The sequence below is a fragment of the Danio rerio genome, chromosome 3 (assembly GCF_052040795.2).
Source record: "Danio rerio strain M-AB ecotype USA chromosome 3, GRCz13ab, whole genome shotgun sequence".
In the NCBI taxonomy this organism is placed as follows: Eukaryota; Metazoa; Chordata; class Actinopteri; order Cypriniformes; family Danionidae; genus Danio; species Danio rerio.
The window spans coordinates 21,813,143-21,831,866 of record NC_141023.1 but is presented as its reverse complement, the minus strand read 5'-3'; the positions used below and the strand labels follow the sequence as shown (position 1 = coordinate 21,831,866).

General features: G+C 35.6%; 1 protein-coding gene across 14 annotated transcripts in view; it reads right to left on the bottom strand.

Moving 5' to 3' along the window:
- arhgap27l (Rho GTPase activating protein 27, like) overlaps nucleotides 1-18,724 on the bottom strand; it is a 78,482-nt gene that overhangs the window by 24,603 nt on the left and 35,155 nt on the right. For 8 of the 14 annotated variants that reach the window (XM_087244280.1, XM_087244285.1, XM_087244279.1 and 5 more), the window contains one exon: nucleotides 12,528-13,443. In XM_087244280.1, coding sequence (XP_087100406.1) covers nucleotides 12,528-13,394 — 867 coding nt within the window. In that variant the 5' untranslated portion in view covers nucleotides 13,395-13,443. Of the gene's footprint in view, nucleotides 1-3,083; nucleotides 4,226-5,979; nucleotides 6,201-6,633; nucleotides 6,860-12,527; nucleotides 13,444-18,724 lie in introns of those variants that run through there. The other 6 variants (XM_087244288.1, XM_087244290.1, XM_087244289.1 and 3 more) reach the window with 3 other exon arrangements.

Here is an 18,724-nt window from a genome sequence, read left to right as displayed (position 1 = left end):
CGGAACATGGCGCTAATGTGACATCAAGTCAAAGCAAGGAGTGTATCTAAATACTATAGGTCTCATCCAAGAACTTCCATTAATCATCTGAACAAAGGTGTGTAGTAGCAACCTGAAAAAAAAAACAAAGCGCTTTGGGGAGAAAACCCTGCTGAAACCGCTCCCTCGATTCAGCAGCGACACAAAGACCTTTATGTGGAATCAAATATCTTGCCAGCTTTCATCTTTCAGCCTTCACTCTTCAAGGGAATTTTAATCAAACGGAGCATCTCTACACTTTAGAGGAATGTTTGCCCAAAATATATGGTGTCACGTGTTCCAAACATTAAGAGCAGGCAACATCATGTCTGACATGGGCACAATAAATCACAATTTTAAAAAATGCACACCTACGGAAGCTCTCTGGAAACCACAATGTGAGATCTCAAATATGTCAACAACAGGCCCTTAAAAAAACCTGTGTTTGTTTAGTACAAGTGAAAGTTACTGTGTATTGCGTGCGTTTATCCAAAATGAGGAAACATCCAGATAATGTGTTTTCCACAGCACTCTCTCAAGGGAAGGGAAGCCAAGATCAAAACACAACAACAGGCAGAGGATTCTGAGAAGTCTCACAAAATAAATCTGAATCAAACACATCGGCTAAAAGGAACACAACTCAATCAAAGTAATATCAAATATTACATTTACAATGATTTTAAAAACTATAATTGATATCAGGGCTGCACGATAATGGAAAAACCTGACATTGCAATATTTTGTTTTTCTGCCCTAAATATTGCGATATGAATACTATTTGACTTGTTTCATGGTGAGTCTAACAACATTCAGGTACATAAATTTAATAATCACAATGCAAACAATTATTGCTTTGTCTCATTTCTTGTCCAAAAATCTAAAAATTCTTGTAAATCAAGTAAAAATATTGTTTTGATTTTGCCTACAGAAGAAATAAGTCAAAATTAAGAGTTTTTCCTTACAACAAGCTAAATTATCTGCCAATGGGGTAATTAAAATAATCTTATTTCCGCTTTAAAGTGTAGATAATTGAACTAAAAACAAGCGAAAATTCTAAGTTAAAAAAAAAAAAATTCTTTTTAGCATAAATTGTATGAATAATTAAAAACAATTCACCCCCAAACAAACTTTTTTTAATGCTCAGTCAAAGGTGTTAAAAAACCATGCAAATGATCAACTTTCACTCTACTATTGGCTGTGACTCTACAAATCATCATCAAATTGTGATGTGACTATTGCTGATGCGCACATTGCAATATCAATGCTGAAACGATATATTGTGAAGCCCTAATGAAGATGATGTAAATTTTAGGTTACCACAGTAAGTTAACTTCCTTTTAAACCACATTTTATCTTCTATTTCGCACACTAAAGTCAAGCCGCATAGCGAAGCTAAAGATGCATGCATGTTCAATAAATATAGAATGATGTTTAAAAACTTTGTTTTTTAATTACAGGATAATAACACATCACACGACATTGCCAAACTTCAAACTCCACATCAACTGCTTAAATAATGTATAGCTGTAGATGGACAATCTATTATGTCTTACAAAAATTGTAATATTCCATATACAAGGGATAATCAATGGATTGCCATGCGTTAAAAGTAGAAAATTGCCCAATACAATTGCCAGATTAAAGCAGAACTTTAGCTGCATTCACACTACGAGCGACAAAGCGACAAGCGACAATCGACCATTCAAATCAGTGGAGAGTGAGCAACTTTGGGTGACCTCAGTCTACGCGAGAGACAGTGAACATTGGCGGCAAAGTGGACATGTCGAGTGCCACAACAAGCACCAGTAGAGCTCACGGGATATTCTCTCAGCTCCCGCAGAGGTTGGTTGTATTCTCAGTGCTGTAGACCTACACGGACCTGCATTTGCAGCAGATGAATAGCCGCAATGACAGAGAACGCACTTTGTTTCTTGATCATTTCTGTATTTAAGCATTTATGAACTGATTCCATTTATATTTAGTGTTTTCTCTGAATGTTTAGTTTCAGCGGCATGTAAATTCATTTGCTCTCTGCCAATATCACCAAAAACATTACAATATCAAAGTGGTAATGCTCATTAACGACTTCAAACGCAACAGGCTGCTACATAGTCTTCGCTAGTGTGAATGAGGCAACTTAAAATAGTATTGATATCTCCAGAACACTATTTGACCAAATTTTCCAACCTGATCTCACGAGAAAATGTATTTTACGTTTTGTCAGTTTAGTGGCTAACTCATACATATTCAGTTATACGAAAATTTACCAATTTAAAGGAGGCATGGCACCCAACGCCGTCCCTATAACCAACCATGATTAGGTGATGAGCAAATCGTACTAAATTGTACGAATTCATATGAGTTAACCACTAAATCAAGAAGTTACAAATTGCCATGAGATTGCTTTGAATTTTCAACAGTTATGACATGTTAGATATCGCCGTTTGAATCAAACACAGGCAGAAAGAGAAATCATATATGCAGTAGCTCATATAGTAACATGTATTAGCTACCACCAATATTTTTGAGCATACTGGAGAGTCGGTGGATCTCCATCCACTCCCTTGAGATCCCACAGAGGAATTAAGGCTCCAGCAAGTGTCACTGAGATACTATGGTTACCACTGAGGGGATCACAATTAAGATTGTGATCAAATCTAAATAAAACTACCTGTGGATTTAGCGTTTTGATTTAATCAGAATTAAAAAATTTAACAGACCATAGACTGAAATTCAAATAAACAACAATTAAAATGCAAAAATACACAATTTGGCATCTCATGCAAGCAATACGGTCATCTAAAACCAATTATAAGGATCTGAAAACCTCAATAACACCAATAATGCATTTTATCCTACGTCACCACTTAAGATGCAGCAACAAACTTCAAGTAAGTGATCTTTGACTTGTAAAGGGCAGCCTCTTCTATGAGAACAACAGTAGGATAGTCTGACAAGCACTGATGTAATCAGCGAGTCCAAGATTTTCTTCCTGCATATCTGTCACATCATTCCCACAAACTCAAGTCTCAGCCTCACAATGCTACCTTGTGTCTCCTGCTTACCTTACGAAACCTCAAGAAGGTCTGCAGCCTGGGAATGAGTGTACGGCAAGCCTTGTGGATCACCTCTTTCACTTCCATCCGAACGGTTGTCAAAACAGTTAGCCTCTCATAAAAAAATAGGATCAGAAAGTGTACCAAAATTCAGTTACTGTGCTCTGACCACATTTGGTCACACTTTAAGGGAATGAGAGTTTCAAAACAAAGCAAGACGGGAAGACGCTTTTCCACTTAACTACAGCTCAGCTTCTGGATATCAGGAGGTATAGTGAGTGGAGATTTACAGAAACTGCATATTTACTGTAAAACATTTAGAGGAGGGGCTCATCAGATTATTTGACAGGAAAGCTGGATCTCCCGAGGGTCCAACACACATGTATGAACAGTCATACAAACACAGAAACCTCATCTGGGAACACAAACTAGCTGTGTGGGTGGAGGGACTCGTGTTAAACTATCATTTCCTCTATAGGTGGAGTGATGCTAATTCAAATAAACAAACAATCATGGGCTCAGTAAACATCCTGTGATCTGTCAAAACTCGCTATGATGTGCGTAAGAAACAGTTTGAAGTATAAAATCAAAAGCTGATTTTATATTTTTAATCTATATAGTAAGTGCTCAGCAAAGTCCAACTATTCCAACGGGGGAACTGAAATCACAGATTTAGTCCCTCGCTTTACTTCCTCTTTCCTGTTGAACGAGCTTTGTGAGGAGAACTGGGTGAGATGGGATTCTAGTGTAATCAAATCAAGCGGGTAAGTCTAGATTGTAAGCCAAAGTTTTGACATTCAAATAAAACCTCAAAAGCACTTTTCGATGCTTTTTTCATTTCACTTTAAAGACAGGCTTATCTTTATCTGAACAGAACAAAAGCCTCAGTGGATCAGACTAGGGCTGCTCGATATTGGAAAAAACTGACATTGCAATATTTTGTTTTTCTGCCATATACAGTTGAAGTCAGAATTATTAGCCCCCCTGAATTATTTTTTTACTCAATTTCTATTTAAAGGAGAAAAGATTTTTTTTAACACATTTCTAAACATAATAGCTTTAATAGCTTATTTCTAATAATTGATTTATTTTATCTTTGCCATGATGACAGTAAATATTATTTTACTTAATTTTACTTAAGACACTTCTAAATTTTCAAAAAAATGAAAAAAAAGAAAGAAATAACTTGGACTTTTGGAAACAATGTAAATTATTTTTAGTATATTTTATATTAAAATTATGAAATATCTAAATAAAATAACTTACATATCCTGTAAATAATATGTTAAACTAAATTTCTTGCATTTTCTGTAAACAACTTAAATGTAAATAATAATTTTAATGTAATGAAAAATATGCCGTCTCGAGGCATCTCTGGCGCAGCTTCCAATCATCATCAATGTAGTGCAAAGTAAAGCTCAAGAATGGGTTCATCATCCTACTTGACCAGGGATTAGATGAGGTTGCAGAGTGTGGCTAACAGACCGGGGCCATGTGACTCCATATGCGGTAGTGAAAGTAACTGAGAAAAATCGACATGGAAAAATAAGAACGATTATAGGTTCTGAATGTCAATATCGATTATTTTTCGATTTATCGCCCAGCCCTACATCAGCATACACCAAGTTATAAATCTGAGTCATGTCCAAGATATCATAGAGGAGTATTTTAAACCAGTATTTAAAATATATATGTTTTTATTTACAACAGATAACTCTACCAGCATTGGTGTCAAGGACATTCGTTTGAGTTTTGTTTTTTTTTTACAGTAGAGCCATCTCATTTTGACTTCACACACTGACACACAGACTTACAACCCAACAAAGTACAAGGATTGTGTTTACATTCAAGTTAGAGAAATATTCATCTGCAATGATTAACAATTATGAAATAATAAGAATAGATCTGGCAACACTGTCTATTAGTTAATGTTAATGTACTGAATTAAAACTATTTTTTTTACTAATAATGAGCAGTAAATTCAAACATCGTTTTTGTTCATGATAAACTTAACAATGGCTCAGATTAATAAATGCTGATATATTTAACTATAGTCAATGGAAAGAAGCTTGTTTAACAGGGTTACCACATTTTTATATTGAATATAAACCCATGAACTAAACTGTCAACATAAAGTAAACTGCAAGAAATCAATGTGCACTAAGTGTTTGGTCAATCATTTACGTTGCCAGTAGTCTTAAAATAGTTATGACACTCCAGTGAATTTTGACCTCATTCTTGATTGCACAGTTCTTCCTTGTGCAGCAAAAACAATAACAGAAACCAGGAACACTTAAAACATCAAATGTTTAAGACTAAAGATTTAAAAGATTACTTGATTGCTGTCCATTTCAGACCGATTAAACTAAACCTTAATTAATAAATGTGTTTAATGAAGTTTAAAGCTATTTATAAGACACACCTTTTAGTCATGAAATAATATACAATAACACTTATTTATTTGGTCAGCTGAAATTGTCATCGATCACTCCCTATCAAGGCTGAACTCGAGGGAAAAAAATGTGCTAAAGGCTAATAAATACCTAATAAACTAATGAAAATAGAGCTTACAAAAAGTAAAAAGTAATTCAAAGTGTAAATCATAAAATATTTAAAAATGCAAAGAAATAATCTGAAGGTTTTTAAGAAACTAAACTGTGCCAACATAATTAATCTACAAGAGTCTGACTCACAGTTCATCACAGAACAATTCAAAGAGCAACTGGCTTTATCTTCTCAAAATAGCTACACAGCAGTAAACGGTCAAAACATAATGATTTGATGCACAAAGAAAACAGAGAACGGAGAATGAACAGGAAAAAAAGACATCATCAGTGGAATGTTTAGTATTAGAATAGTGCTACTTCATAAAATAAGTCTCCTTAAACATAAAAGCACCACATACCTCACATAGTCCATCATTTATCTTTTTTTGAATATTCTTCAGCTTTCAATCGGCCTTTATTGTTAGATTTGTTTTACACTAATAAAATTAAACCAATAAAAATTAATAGTGGTAAATAATTACACTGCCTAAAGAACAGTTTAAAATAAACACTGGCACAATAAGGCAATCATTTGATAGCAGTAATGAACCTTGACTCCATTGGTAAAACAAGGTGTGTGGAAACATAAAGTCCGCTTTAATTTTTATCCATCAACTTATTAATGATTAAATAGAAACTAAGCAGTCTTAGCTATTTTGCTGGTCTGCTAAACAGGTCAGTTTAAGCCATTTTTAAAGACCATCAAGTAAATCTATGAAATATTTGGTGTAAGAAGTGTTAAAGCTACTGTACAACTGTAAGCACTCTTTAAAAATGTATAGATCATTTAAATTAAATTAATCTTTATTTCTATCACTTTAACAATGTAGATTGTGTCAAAGCAGCTTAACATAGAAGTTCAAGAAAATTTAAACGAAGTCAGTCCAGAGTTGAAGTTCAGTTTAGTTCAGTTCAGTATGGTTTAAATTTCACTGCTGGAAGTCCAAACACTGAAGGGCAAATCCATATAGTAAAGTATGGCAGAGTAAAAAAGAAAAACAAATAAAACTTACTCGATATATCCTCCAACAAGAAAGTGCAGCATGTGATTCCTCACTATTTGCGCGCAAATTTGTAAAGTCTCATTAGTCAACTAAGCCGTCAAAATATCCTCTCAAATCGGTGTCAAGTATTCGCAAAAAAAAAAACAACAACAAAAAAAAACACCTGCATTTGATTTGCGATGGACGTCTCCAGTGTCTCACTTGTTCTCCACCTTGAAGCGGCGCTAGTGCAGGTAAAACCACCTCCCAACAGTTGAGTTTTATGGGAGCGGCAAACCTGCTACGTCGTTTAACTCTTTATATCCCACCCAATCTTGAAACGCTTCACGACGTACAAAGCCAAATAAAAAAACGTGCTTTAAGTGTATCCTTTACACGTTTGTTCAGACATTAGGTAAAGCAGCCATCTGTCACGCTCAGCAACATCAAGGGAGAGGACACGGTTGATCGTGTATTTACAGTGCCCTTAATTCGGGAGTGGTAGCTCTAAAACTTGTTTGGGTTTAAAGCAGTGAAATGAGATTTTGGAGGCCTTCAGGAAGATCTCCTCCTTTGTTTTGTAAACGTGCCAGTGGCTGAGGGGCATTATAGCAGGTTTGTAACAGCTGCCAGCTTTTCTCTTGGTTGTTGCATAGCGCTCAAATAATAATGGCTCAGTAAAAGCGAGCTCATAGTGATTAAAATGCTTGAATCAGGCTTGTGGTCGACGACAAAGATTTATCTCTGTTTTACAAAATCTTTAAAAAGCATTTTATTAATTAGACGTTTTGTATATGTTCTCAAGTTTTACTCTGAACTATTATATTATACAGTTGAAGTCAGAATTATTAGCCCTGCCATTTTCTCTTTTACAGAAAGAAGATTTTTTAAACACATTTCTGAACATAATAGTTTTACTAGCCTAATTTCTAATAACTAATTTCATTTTATCTTTGCCATGATAACATTGCATACTATTTTACTGGATATTATTTCACGATAGTATTCAGCTTAAAGTGCAATAACATTGACCTTAAAATGGTTCTTAAAAACTGCATTTATTCTAGCCAAAATAAAACATATAAGAATTTCTTCAGAAGATAAAATATTACAGAAAATACTGTGAAAATTACCTTGCTCTGTTAAACTTTAAAAGGAGGACTAAAAATTCAAAATTCACAGGAGGGCTAATACTTTTGACTTTAACTCTATATAGCCTATAGACAATTTATGAATGATGGCCTCCACAAATTATATAGCAACATCATCATATGGACACTTCAGAAGTTCTCAAGCTTCATACAGTGCTGGTTTTGTGTGAAACATTTGTCAGCGACTGATGTAAACAGCCCAACAATGGCTCTGAAACCTGATACAGGTGCACTGAGAGCTCTACTCCCACCGTGCCTCTCCCCTTCTTTTCTAAACCTTTTCCAAACATGAGTGTATAGCTTTTCATCCGCATTAGATCTCCAAATGCTTAGAGTTAGGCTGAATTAAGCATACTCACACTTTTTAAGTTCATCCATTTTATGCAATCTATTAATAAGTATTACAAAACTTCACTTTTCATTGGCTGTAAAAGTGCCATTATTAACCAACAAGGCTGTTATTCATCCGCAAACCTTTTAAAACGAGGCAAAGTTAAAGCAAAACTGATTACAGCTACCACTACATTGCCTGGAATTTTGTTATTAAACTGAAATCAGTATATTATAAGACAAATTTCTTTAGTAAGCCATAAAAGGTAAGACAAAAGTCTCTCTTTCACTCTCACTCTCCAACTCACTCTCCCTTCCCTGCTAGTTTCAATCTTTCAGTGTATTTATGATACAAAACAATTTGAATGACCAAAGCAGTACAGAATGAGTCAATAATTTGAAAATAAGAAAAAAAAATCCCTCTTTCTCATGCCTTCATTTATACTCTGCCTTTGTCTCACTCACTCCCTCGCTTTCGGACAAATTTCAAGCTTCAGGATCATTTACCAATTTTGAAACCGAGAAGCTGAAAGCATCTGTGCCAGCAATAGTAACCTTGCAGCTACAACACCAAGCCTGACTCAGATCACAAGATCTGTGCTAACAATGTCCCAGGAGATTAGCACGTTTCCCTTTGTGCATGCATAAAGCTAAGTGAGACTTTTACTCCAAAGCCGAAAGTGTGCTGGAGGAAATGCCAAAATTAGGAAAATTGTCTCATATTGAATTTCGAGAAAGAATTAAGAAACATTACCTGCTAGAAGTGAGATGCAAACATAACTATCTTCTATTATTTAGTCACGGCTGACATTAAAAGAAAGTCCAACCCTGTTGGGACATGCCCTGTAGCTGTTAATTAAACTTTGCGGCATGGTGTATTCATCAAACCTATAGCCTATTATCTCTTCACACACATAAAATCAAAAATGACACACAGACTGGACAAATTATGTCTGCAAAGTTTTTGCAAACAATTTGTGTGTTAAATTTAAACAAACAAATGTAATATTATAATGTTCAACTCAATTAGTTTTTTTAAATTCAGCAATTCAATAATTTGTTTAAACCACTTAATAAAAAAATATTTTTAAAATAATAAAAAAGCTGATCAAATGCCATCAGAAACAAAACTGTTCTTTTATGTTTTCTTTGTCAGTTTGCCGAGGTGGCTGTCATGGGATATGCACAACTGGGATAGTGACGTTTTTATATCCTTTCCTCCCTGTAGGAACAGTAATATCCTGCTCTGATGTCATGAAGTAGGTCCTGAATGTGAAGTAGCTCTCCTTTACTTGCTATTGTTTCCAGTGCTTTTTATGACATCTGGCTCCAGCGACAGAGAAACTAAGTGGACAAACTGTCACTTTGATGGTGACCTGACTGATTTAAGATTATAGCGGTCTCTAAAATTGTAGTTAATAATAGTATGTATGTGTGTGTACATATACATATATACACACACACACACACACACACACACATATATATATATATATATATATATATATATATATATATATATATATATATATATATATATATATATATATACATACTATTATTACTGTTATTAACTAAAATTTTTGAGACCGCCATAATCATATATTCACTCACTCACACACACACACACACACACACACACACACACACACACACACACACACACACACACACACACACACACACACACACACACACACATATATATATATATATATATATATATATATATATATATATATATATATATATATATTTGACGTGCAGTTATTTTTTTATTATTATTATTTTTTGTATTTGCTGAACATTTCCAATCAAATGCATTACAAATCTTACAATATGATATTCATATTTTTAGCATGAAATCTGTAAGCAAAATAACAAAAAGAAAGAAAGAAGGAAAGAAAGAAAAAAATAAGAACAAGATTGGGTACAGAGAGGATGCGTTTAGTTTTTGGAGTACATTTACAGTTCTGATTGCTTTACGACTTGAAAGTCCTTTTAGATTATCAAAATATTTTTTATAAGCCTTTAAATGGAAGATGTTATGCTTCCTCTCCTTTTGAGGTGCAGTTAACACTGATATACGTGAAACAGTCGGATATATTTTACATGAAAACGTCGCCTCCCAGTGGCCCATGTTGATAACATTTCATTTAATAACACTTCCTGTTCTACTGCTTTCCTCACAAGGATTTATACTCTGTTGTTGTTTAATAATCCTGCCAAGCAGAGATATGCGTCAAAACCACGCAAATATTTGGAGGCAGAGGTCATTATTTAATCTAGTTCAGCACTTCATTTGTTCTATTATAGAAATAAACTGCAAATCTCTGCAGTATGTATCTATCTTTCATAATTTTCTAAAATGTAAATTACATCACATCAGCATGTGTGAAAAGCAACTGGGTTTAAATGTTTTGTTCACAGATAAGCATCACCACTGCTTGTGTATTTGCAGTGCAATTTAAGGAACTGTTAAAAGTCAAATTTAGAAAGAGAAAGCAGTGGTAGAGGATTTGAAAACATGCATTTTTTTTTTGTCAGCTGACTTATCCTGTCTACAAGGCACACATTTGAACATTTAGATATAAATTGGTATTTACATTTGATTTACAACCTCATTTTATAGTATGGAAAGGAGTAAAACTCTAAAAGTCAATCTCAAATAAGGGGTTAGTTCACCCAAAAAAATTAAATTCTGTTATTTATTGTTTACCCTAATACCTTGAGATCATTTTCAGAAGACAAATATAGTTTTAAGAGTTTACACTTAGATTTGCTTGACGCTATTAGCAGGTTTGGCATGCTGTCCCAGGAGAAAACCCTGAGCTCAGAGATAATTGAGTCCAGGGCTCCCGTCTGGTCAATTAGCAAATAAAGAGGTTCGAGATCAAGTGGGTCTGGAGAGCTCCCCCTGGTAAAAAGAGGAAAAGAAGGAGATGGGGTGGAAGGAGAGATTCTTCCAAAGCGAAGATAAGGTAGTGGGGCGAAACCGGTCTATTTATTGTAAGCTTAAATCAATTAAATAGGATTATTGCTGATAAGTTTGTAAAACTTTACTTAGATGAAATCCAAGAGCTTCCTCATCCTCCACCCACAGTGAGGGTTCTGAGACATTCCAGAAAATGAACTTTAAAAATTATGTGACTTCAGTTGTTTAATTATAATCATACAAAGAACACTTTTGTGTTATGTAAAAACAACTTTCTTCAGATCTGGGTGCACGTTTACTATACTGGAAAAATAATACTTGCTTGTTGCAATGCTGACTCTCTGTGCACTTTGACTCTTGGAAGGCCACTTTGGAATTAAAAACTCATGGCTGCCATATTGAAGTGATCAAAATTGCCCAATTTAATGGGCCCTTTGTAATGAATGAGTTAGAAAAATACAACTGATGAACACTAATAAAAATTAATCTTTGAGCAGGGAAGCTGTTTAGTGTTACACACTGCATTCAATTTGGAAGGGCTCATCCATATGCTCAAATCCCTTCAGAGGGACCCTCCAAAGGGATTAAGGCATAGGGATGAGCCCTTAATATTGGAATCCACCCTCTAATGGCAATATGTTGTATTACCTGTAGTAAATATACATCCCATACAAAATCTATACTTATTTATGAACAAAATATGTAAAACAGATTAAAATTAATTAATTGCAATTTAAAAAAGCAAGAGACAGAAGGTGATTTTTTAATTGAGACTTAAAAGCACCAAGGGAAGAGCATGACCTGATATGTGAAGGCAGACCGATTCATGGACGAGGGGTTGTGACAGAAAAAGCCCTGTCACCTGATTTTAACCGTGATTTGGGAATAACTAACTAAAAGCGACCTGATTGGCTTCAATGAAGTGTGCCAGTAAAGAAGCTCACCAATGTAAGTAGGTGCCAGACCATTCAAACCTTTAAAAACAAATAACAATAACTTGTATTAAATCCTAAATTGGACTGGGAGCCAACATGGTGCTATATGTCGCCACTGGCTTGCATGGTTCAGGATCTGTAGAGCTACGCATCGATGATTTGCTCTTCAGTGTTTGGACTCTCAGTAATGATTTCAAACCACACTGAACTGAGCTAAACTGAACTGAACTTAAACACTAAAAACTGAACTACCCTGATCCAGTTACTATAACCATTTATGTGAAGCTGTTTTGACACAATCTACATTGTAAAAGCGCTATACAAATAAAGCTGAATAGAATATGTCAGTGCACTTAACCACTATTTTAGATTCTTTTTACTTTCTGGACTTTGAACGTCTCTGAACTGACCTTAAATTTCATCTAAAATATCTTAATTTGTGTTCTGAAGATGAATAAAGGTCTCAGTGATTTGGATAGACAAGCGGGTGAAAAATTAATAACAGAATTTTCATTCCTGAGTGAACTAACACTTTAGGTTCTGAATGGCACGCAACACTAGATAAAGCCTTACCTTTATTGATGGAGGTAAGGATGATGTGGTGGTCTGAGTATCTGGCAATCCAGCTGGTTCCTTGTCAGTAAGTGATGAGAGATCTATATTCAGGTCCGATATGGATTCATAAATATTCTCAGAATCTGGTGATGGCATTGGTTCTGAACTGGAACTTTCACTTTCAGGCTCTATCGGCGACTCCAACTCAGGAGACGTCCGGTGGGGCTTGGTCTCATTTAAGTTCTTGATGATGGGGATCTCCACTGGTTTGGCAGGGATAGGTCTATGTAGAGGATCGGCTGGGCTGAAACTCGGCACTCTAAATTTATCAGGCACCAATTCGGTTGGTAGATTACTATGAGACCCGAAGAGCAGATTGGGTGCATGACTCATCCTCTTCTTCTGCTTCGATGAATCTGAAGCAGAAACCGAGCTCAGGGAGATGAGAGAATCTGAAGGTCCGCCGTGTTTGTAAGAAGGGGGCTCGTGTAAGTCCAAAGGAACCCCAAACGTTGACATGCGGTTTTCTGTCTTGTGGTAGTTCCCTTTGGAGCGAAGTCTAATTGTCACCTCATCTGCTTTGCGGGTCTCGGTGAGGTCAGGCACCGCAGGCTTCACATCAGGACCTGGAGGCTCTCTGTAGTCTAGAGGTGAAGGAATGTTGGGCGGAAGCTCTTTTACATATTTCGCAGGGATATAAAATGGCTTGGCTCGTTCATCTTTGCACACATGCCACCAGTGATCATTTGTTTTGGCCAGGAGGATGTAGCGCTCGTTGGGTTTAATGCACACCATGTGGCCATCACGGCCCTCATATTCATATTCAAACTCCACCAATACCAGGCCAAGAGTGTGTACAGACGTCATCTTGCCCGTCTCTCCCATTCAACCCTTGAGGGAATCAAACTGGAATCAAGGCTCAGGAAAGGCCCTCCTGTGGGTAGAAAACACATGAGAGGATTATAAAAAGCAATCGAGCAGAAGACACAGATTATTGTTCTTTTGTTGCTCTTACATCTGAGTCATGACCAAAGAACACCTGCTTTATACATGCAATAACAACAGCACTTTGGCTGAACTTTCCACTGCTCCAGCTGTTCAGACTTTGCCCAACGCTCCTGATTCTATCACATTGAGATACTCCTTCCACAATGTTATATCTGCTTCTATAATTCGTCACTGTCCACTTTGCAATGCATTCCTCAGTAAAAGCACATTACATCACAGAACTACATACCACAAGCTCTAGGTCATTTTAAGCTAACAGTGGAGATCCCAAACTTACACCTTTTGTCAACATCTTACGTTTAACCTTAGAGAATTAAAGGCAGGCAACTGTGATGCAGTGCAGTGATATGGACAAATAACTGAGGTAAATGTCTAGTTCTGATCAATGACCTGAAGCAACCAATCTAGTGTGACTGTCACTGTCTTTCAAATAAGATAAAATGACCCTTTTTGTGAAGTTCTAGTGATTATAATGTTCAGAATAAATAGAAGATTATCTCTGAGTTTAAGTCTAAACCAATCAGACATTTATATATTAGCTAATATTGATTAACACTTTCTCTATTTACTTAGTACTCTCCATACTTTAAAGAGAGTCACCCTTGACGCAACAGCAGTTGTTTAATGTTTGCCAAGCATCCTCTATCTCTTGTTAATCAGTTGTGTGTGGTTTGACTTCTGCCTGAGATGGAAAGGAAGTTGTCTGTAATACGATTGACCGATAACAGCATAGTGTGAGCAATTAAAACGCTATTTAGATACCGTTATGAACAAACTGCATAGAAAATCATCAGAGATGTCAAGCTATAGACAAAGGAAATGCTGTTTATAGTTGAAATTAAGAAACACAGATTTGTCGGATTGCAAAAGCAATGGAGAGATGATCATTTTTACAATCGTATAGTGCAAATAGTGCATTGCTACAGTTTGTATTTGCAGTGGGGAAAATAAGTATTGAACACATTACAATTTTTCTTTGAAAACATTTTTATAAAAGTGCTGTTGACTTGAAATTTTCACCAGATGTTGGAAACAACCAAAGAAATCCATAAATGCAACCATTTAGTTTTCCTACTAAACTACTAAACCATGAATTTATGTGTAATACAATAAAATGACACAGGCAAAGTCTTGAACACATGAAGAAAGGGAGGTGCAGAAAGGCAGTGAAAGCCCAGACAGCAGCTGAAATCTCTCAGTAGTTCTTTAGCAACCCTCTGACCTTCATCCCTGTAAATTAATACTAGCTGCTTCAGTCCAACACCTACAATACCAGGATGGTGAAGATGCAACCAGAGGGGACATTTCAGCACACTGTAAAACATGATAAGTTAACACAAACTGATTGAGGAAATCGATTGCGGCAAACATTTAAGTTGACACAAAATGGTTTGACAACTGTAAACTATTAATTAACTTATAACTCATAAGGTTTGAGTTCTGCTTAATATAATCAGTTTATGAGTTACCTGAACTCCTTTTCATTAAGTCATAGTAACTTTTTTAAAAATTAAAAGTCAAACTAACTTATTTCATTTAGTGATTTTCACTGTTGGATTTTACAGTGCAAGACAAAGATCCAAAACACAGCCAAGGAAACGCTCAAATGCTTTCAGAGAAAGAAAATCAAGCTGTAGAATGACCCAGCCAATCACCTGACTTAAATCCAATATAGAATACAAAATAAGGTCAGATTTGATAGATGAGTCTCACAGAGCCATAAAATTTTTTACACTTGTTTAGGTCTGTGGAAAAAAAAAGAGAAATGCATGTAACATCATTCTCCATATGAAATGAGTCTTTAAGCTTCCGTCACCAAAAAAGCTTTTTTTATATAAAATAATAAATATATTTTAGTAGTTCAGTACTTTCTCACTGTGTCATTCGATGCAATGGCTTGTTTTGAAATTCTTCCTTCCTCTTAAGTATCCAATACAAAGTGTGTGTGTGTGTGTGTGTGTGTGTGTGTGTGTGTGTGTGTGTGTGTGTGTGTGTGTGTGTGTGTGTGTGTGTGTGTGAGAAAGAGGAATACTTAATGCATTGTCAGCAACAAACATATGCTTTCTACTGATTTAAGATGCGTGTGTTCCTAGTTATGGATATCTGTTCGTATAAGTAAATGCTTGGCTGAAAATTCGAGGCTTTGTCAGAAGCTAAGATGTCAAGTCTCATTGCGCCATGTTTTAAACATCCGATGTGTTGTGGCTGTTTGAAGCATGTCGCAAATCAAAGCAACCTCGCTTCCTCAATCAAACAATTCTCCAAGGGTCTTATATGTACAGTAGTTCTTTAATGTCTAACAAGAATGATGATTTCCAACTTACATGAGCTTGGGGACATTTTAGACAGATAAGCAGCATTTCAAACACAACATAACTCCACAATAAATCATTTGTAAAATGTGTTTTCTAGTTCCACAGTATGAGCATTGACTTACTGTTTTTCTCTGCGGGTTTGCATTTCTTGAAACAATGTGTACAAACAATACCACACATCAGATTATCTTAACAAGCCGACATCTTTGTCAACATTAGTGTAAACAGAATTGCAAATGTACACACAAGATAAGTCAAAATGCATTGCTGTCAGTATAAGATTGTTTTTACTAGTAGCCTATTTCCTGGTGTGAGCTTGGGCTACAGTTTTCATGAATAGTTAAAATTGTTAGAATATTGCAAACGATGGCTGTGTGTGGGTGAGAGAGAGAAAGAGTATGTATGTTGTACTGTGTAACGTAAAATACACATATACTACCAGTAAATGATTATAGTTAGTGCACTCTCAGAAATAAAGGTACGAGAGCTGTCATTGGGGCAGAATCTTTTCAAAAGCTACATATTTGTACCTAAAAAGTCCACGGTGGTACCTCAAAAGGTACATTTTAGGTGCATTTGGGTACTGAGCTTTTGAAAAGGTCCTGCACCAGTGACAGCTCTTGTACCTTTATTTCTGAGAGTGTACATCGTATTACTGTACAGTGCACATTTTGTATGAAATATGAGTTTTGCTAATAAAATGTTTAATTGATTGAATACATTATTTTCCTAGTATCAGCTGCCGCATTTGATCCTCGGTTGTTGAAAAGTTATGACTGAAAACATGGTCCACAATAGTGGCCCTTATTTCATTAGAGATGTGTCAACATACAGTACTTGGCATCTGCTATCTCGCTTTTTGTTACATTTATAAAGTTATCCTCTGTCTATCTGCTTGACAACTAAATATTCATGGGATGTACCTCCAAGAATCCTGATTGATCACTGGTTGATCTAATGCAGAGATGCCCAAACTAGGGCCCGCAGGAAAAAGTTGGCCCATGGTAACCTTTGATTTGTCCTGCCATCCCATCTAAGAACAGATGGAGAATAATAGGGATGATTTCGAGATTGTCAAATTTAAATTTAATGTAACCCTTTGTTTGTTTGTTTTACTGTTAAAAGCTAACTTAAATTAAATGTTTGAATTAAATGGTGTAAATTAATCTGATTTTCTATAAATGTAGAGAGACTTTATTCAGCAATTCAAGGCAAAGGCAGATTCTGCTTGACTAGTGTATTCAGTATTGAACTCCACTGTTATAAATGTGATTGATTATGTTTTTTTTGCAATAAGTTATCCTTAAAACAGTTATACTGCATTAGTTAATAATATTTAAAGTATTTTATTTTGAAATATTATGAATAATTAGGAAATTAACCATGACAACTTTAATGTAATATAGTTTATTTACCTTTTGCCCCAGCTCTCAATGAGTTTAGTTTTTTTTGCCCTTGATACAAAAACGTTCAAGCCACCCTGATCTAATGCTTTACTATTAGTGAAATCCAAAATTTACTTGCACAATTCATCAATTGAGTACACATTTATTGGAAATAAAAACTAATAAAATTAGAAAATATGCTTGGAAATTTATAAAAAATTCTACCCTTTAACCATTTTTACCATTATCAGCAGTCTGAGTGGGAATGGGAAGATCATTTCACTGGCGAGGAACATTAAATGAAAAGGTTTTGGAAAGTGACTTTATAGCCCCATGCGATGGAACCACAAGACGATATTTTGTATAGTGTAATATATTTTGATCAACATGATTTAACAATTAGTGATGCAGAAAACTGCAGATAATTGTGCAAAATTACTTGTATGAACGTAACAAAGCATATGTCTAGTAGTAACTAGTCTCAAGAGTCTGATGTGTTGACAAATGATGTGGAGTTTAAACAAGTTTGGATTAAAACCAATAAAGCAATCCGACTAAAAAAAACAGTTTATGATTATGCATTTGCTTTTGTGTAATTACTTAACATAAAACTATGTAAAGCTAAGTGTAAAAGGGTGTATCTCTAGAATTTCTTGTTAAACCTGATGCTTGTTATGCTGGGAGTGAGTGAGTGACAGACAGAACCAGCTGACATTAGACTTGATAGTTTTGAGAAGTACTGTATGTAAAACAATCTTGATATATGAGGTTGAATCATGATTGATTGTCCAGTATCACACCATTTACAACTAGAATTTCTTACAACCAAAAATAAGGCAAATGTATTTCCGTAGCTATAACTAAAAAGGAGAAAAACCTTTGCAATCTGCTGAAGGCTTTATCAACCTCATGCCAAAACAACATCAGCTGCAGTATTTAAACAAGCCAAGACACGTCTCCTGAGAGACAGACAAGACGAAGAACGCCACCCTTGTACATTTGAAAAGCCTTCCAAGAGAGTTTGTAGACAAACAGAAGCATCCGTCCACAAACAGAGAGCTAAACATAAGGGCAGATCACCTTCGCACGTCATAAACCAGGGGGGTGGCAACAAACTGAAACAAGGCCTACGAAGGAGCACAATGCACCATTCCAGTAGAGCTACAAGCATTGCTTTACATTTGATTCTGAAAATCTTCTTCATAATGACATGCAACCATGCCAACATTAATCTCTGACTGATACTATGTTTTCAAAAGGGGGAGAGCTAGAACCTGTTTGACAACATCAGCGCTAGGAGTTGAACTGATAGAAACCCCAACGCGTGATTCATCATGTTGGTGCAGTTCAAAAAGAAATCAGCTTGGAATCTGTATTTGGGGGGAGGGGGTGTCCTTCCAGCTGAAAATGGCTGTTCGGGAAGAACAATTGGAGGAGGCTGTTCCCATTTAGACACTGTTTAAACACGGAAACTCCTTGTTTTTTCTGTTGCCTGGCTTGCTTTGAC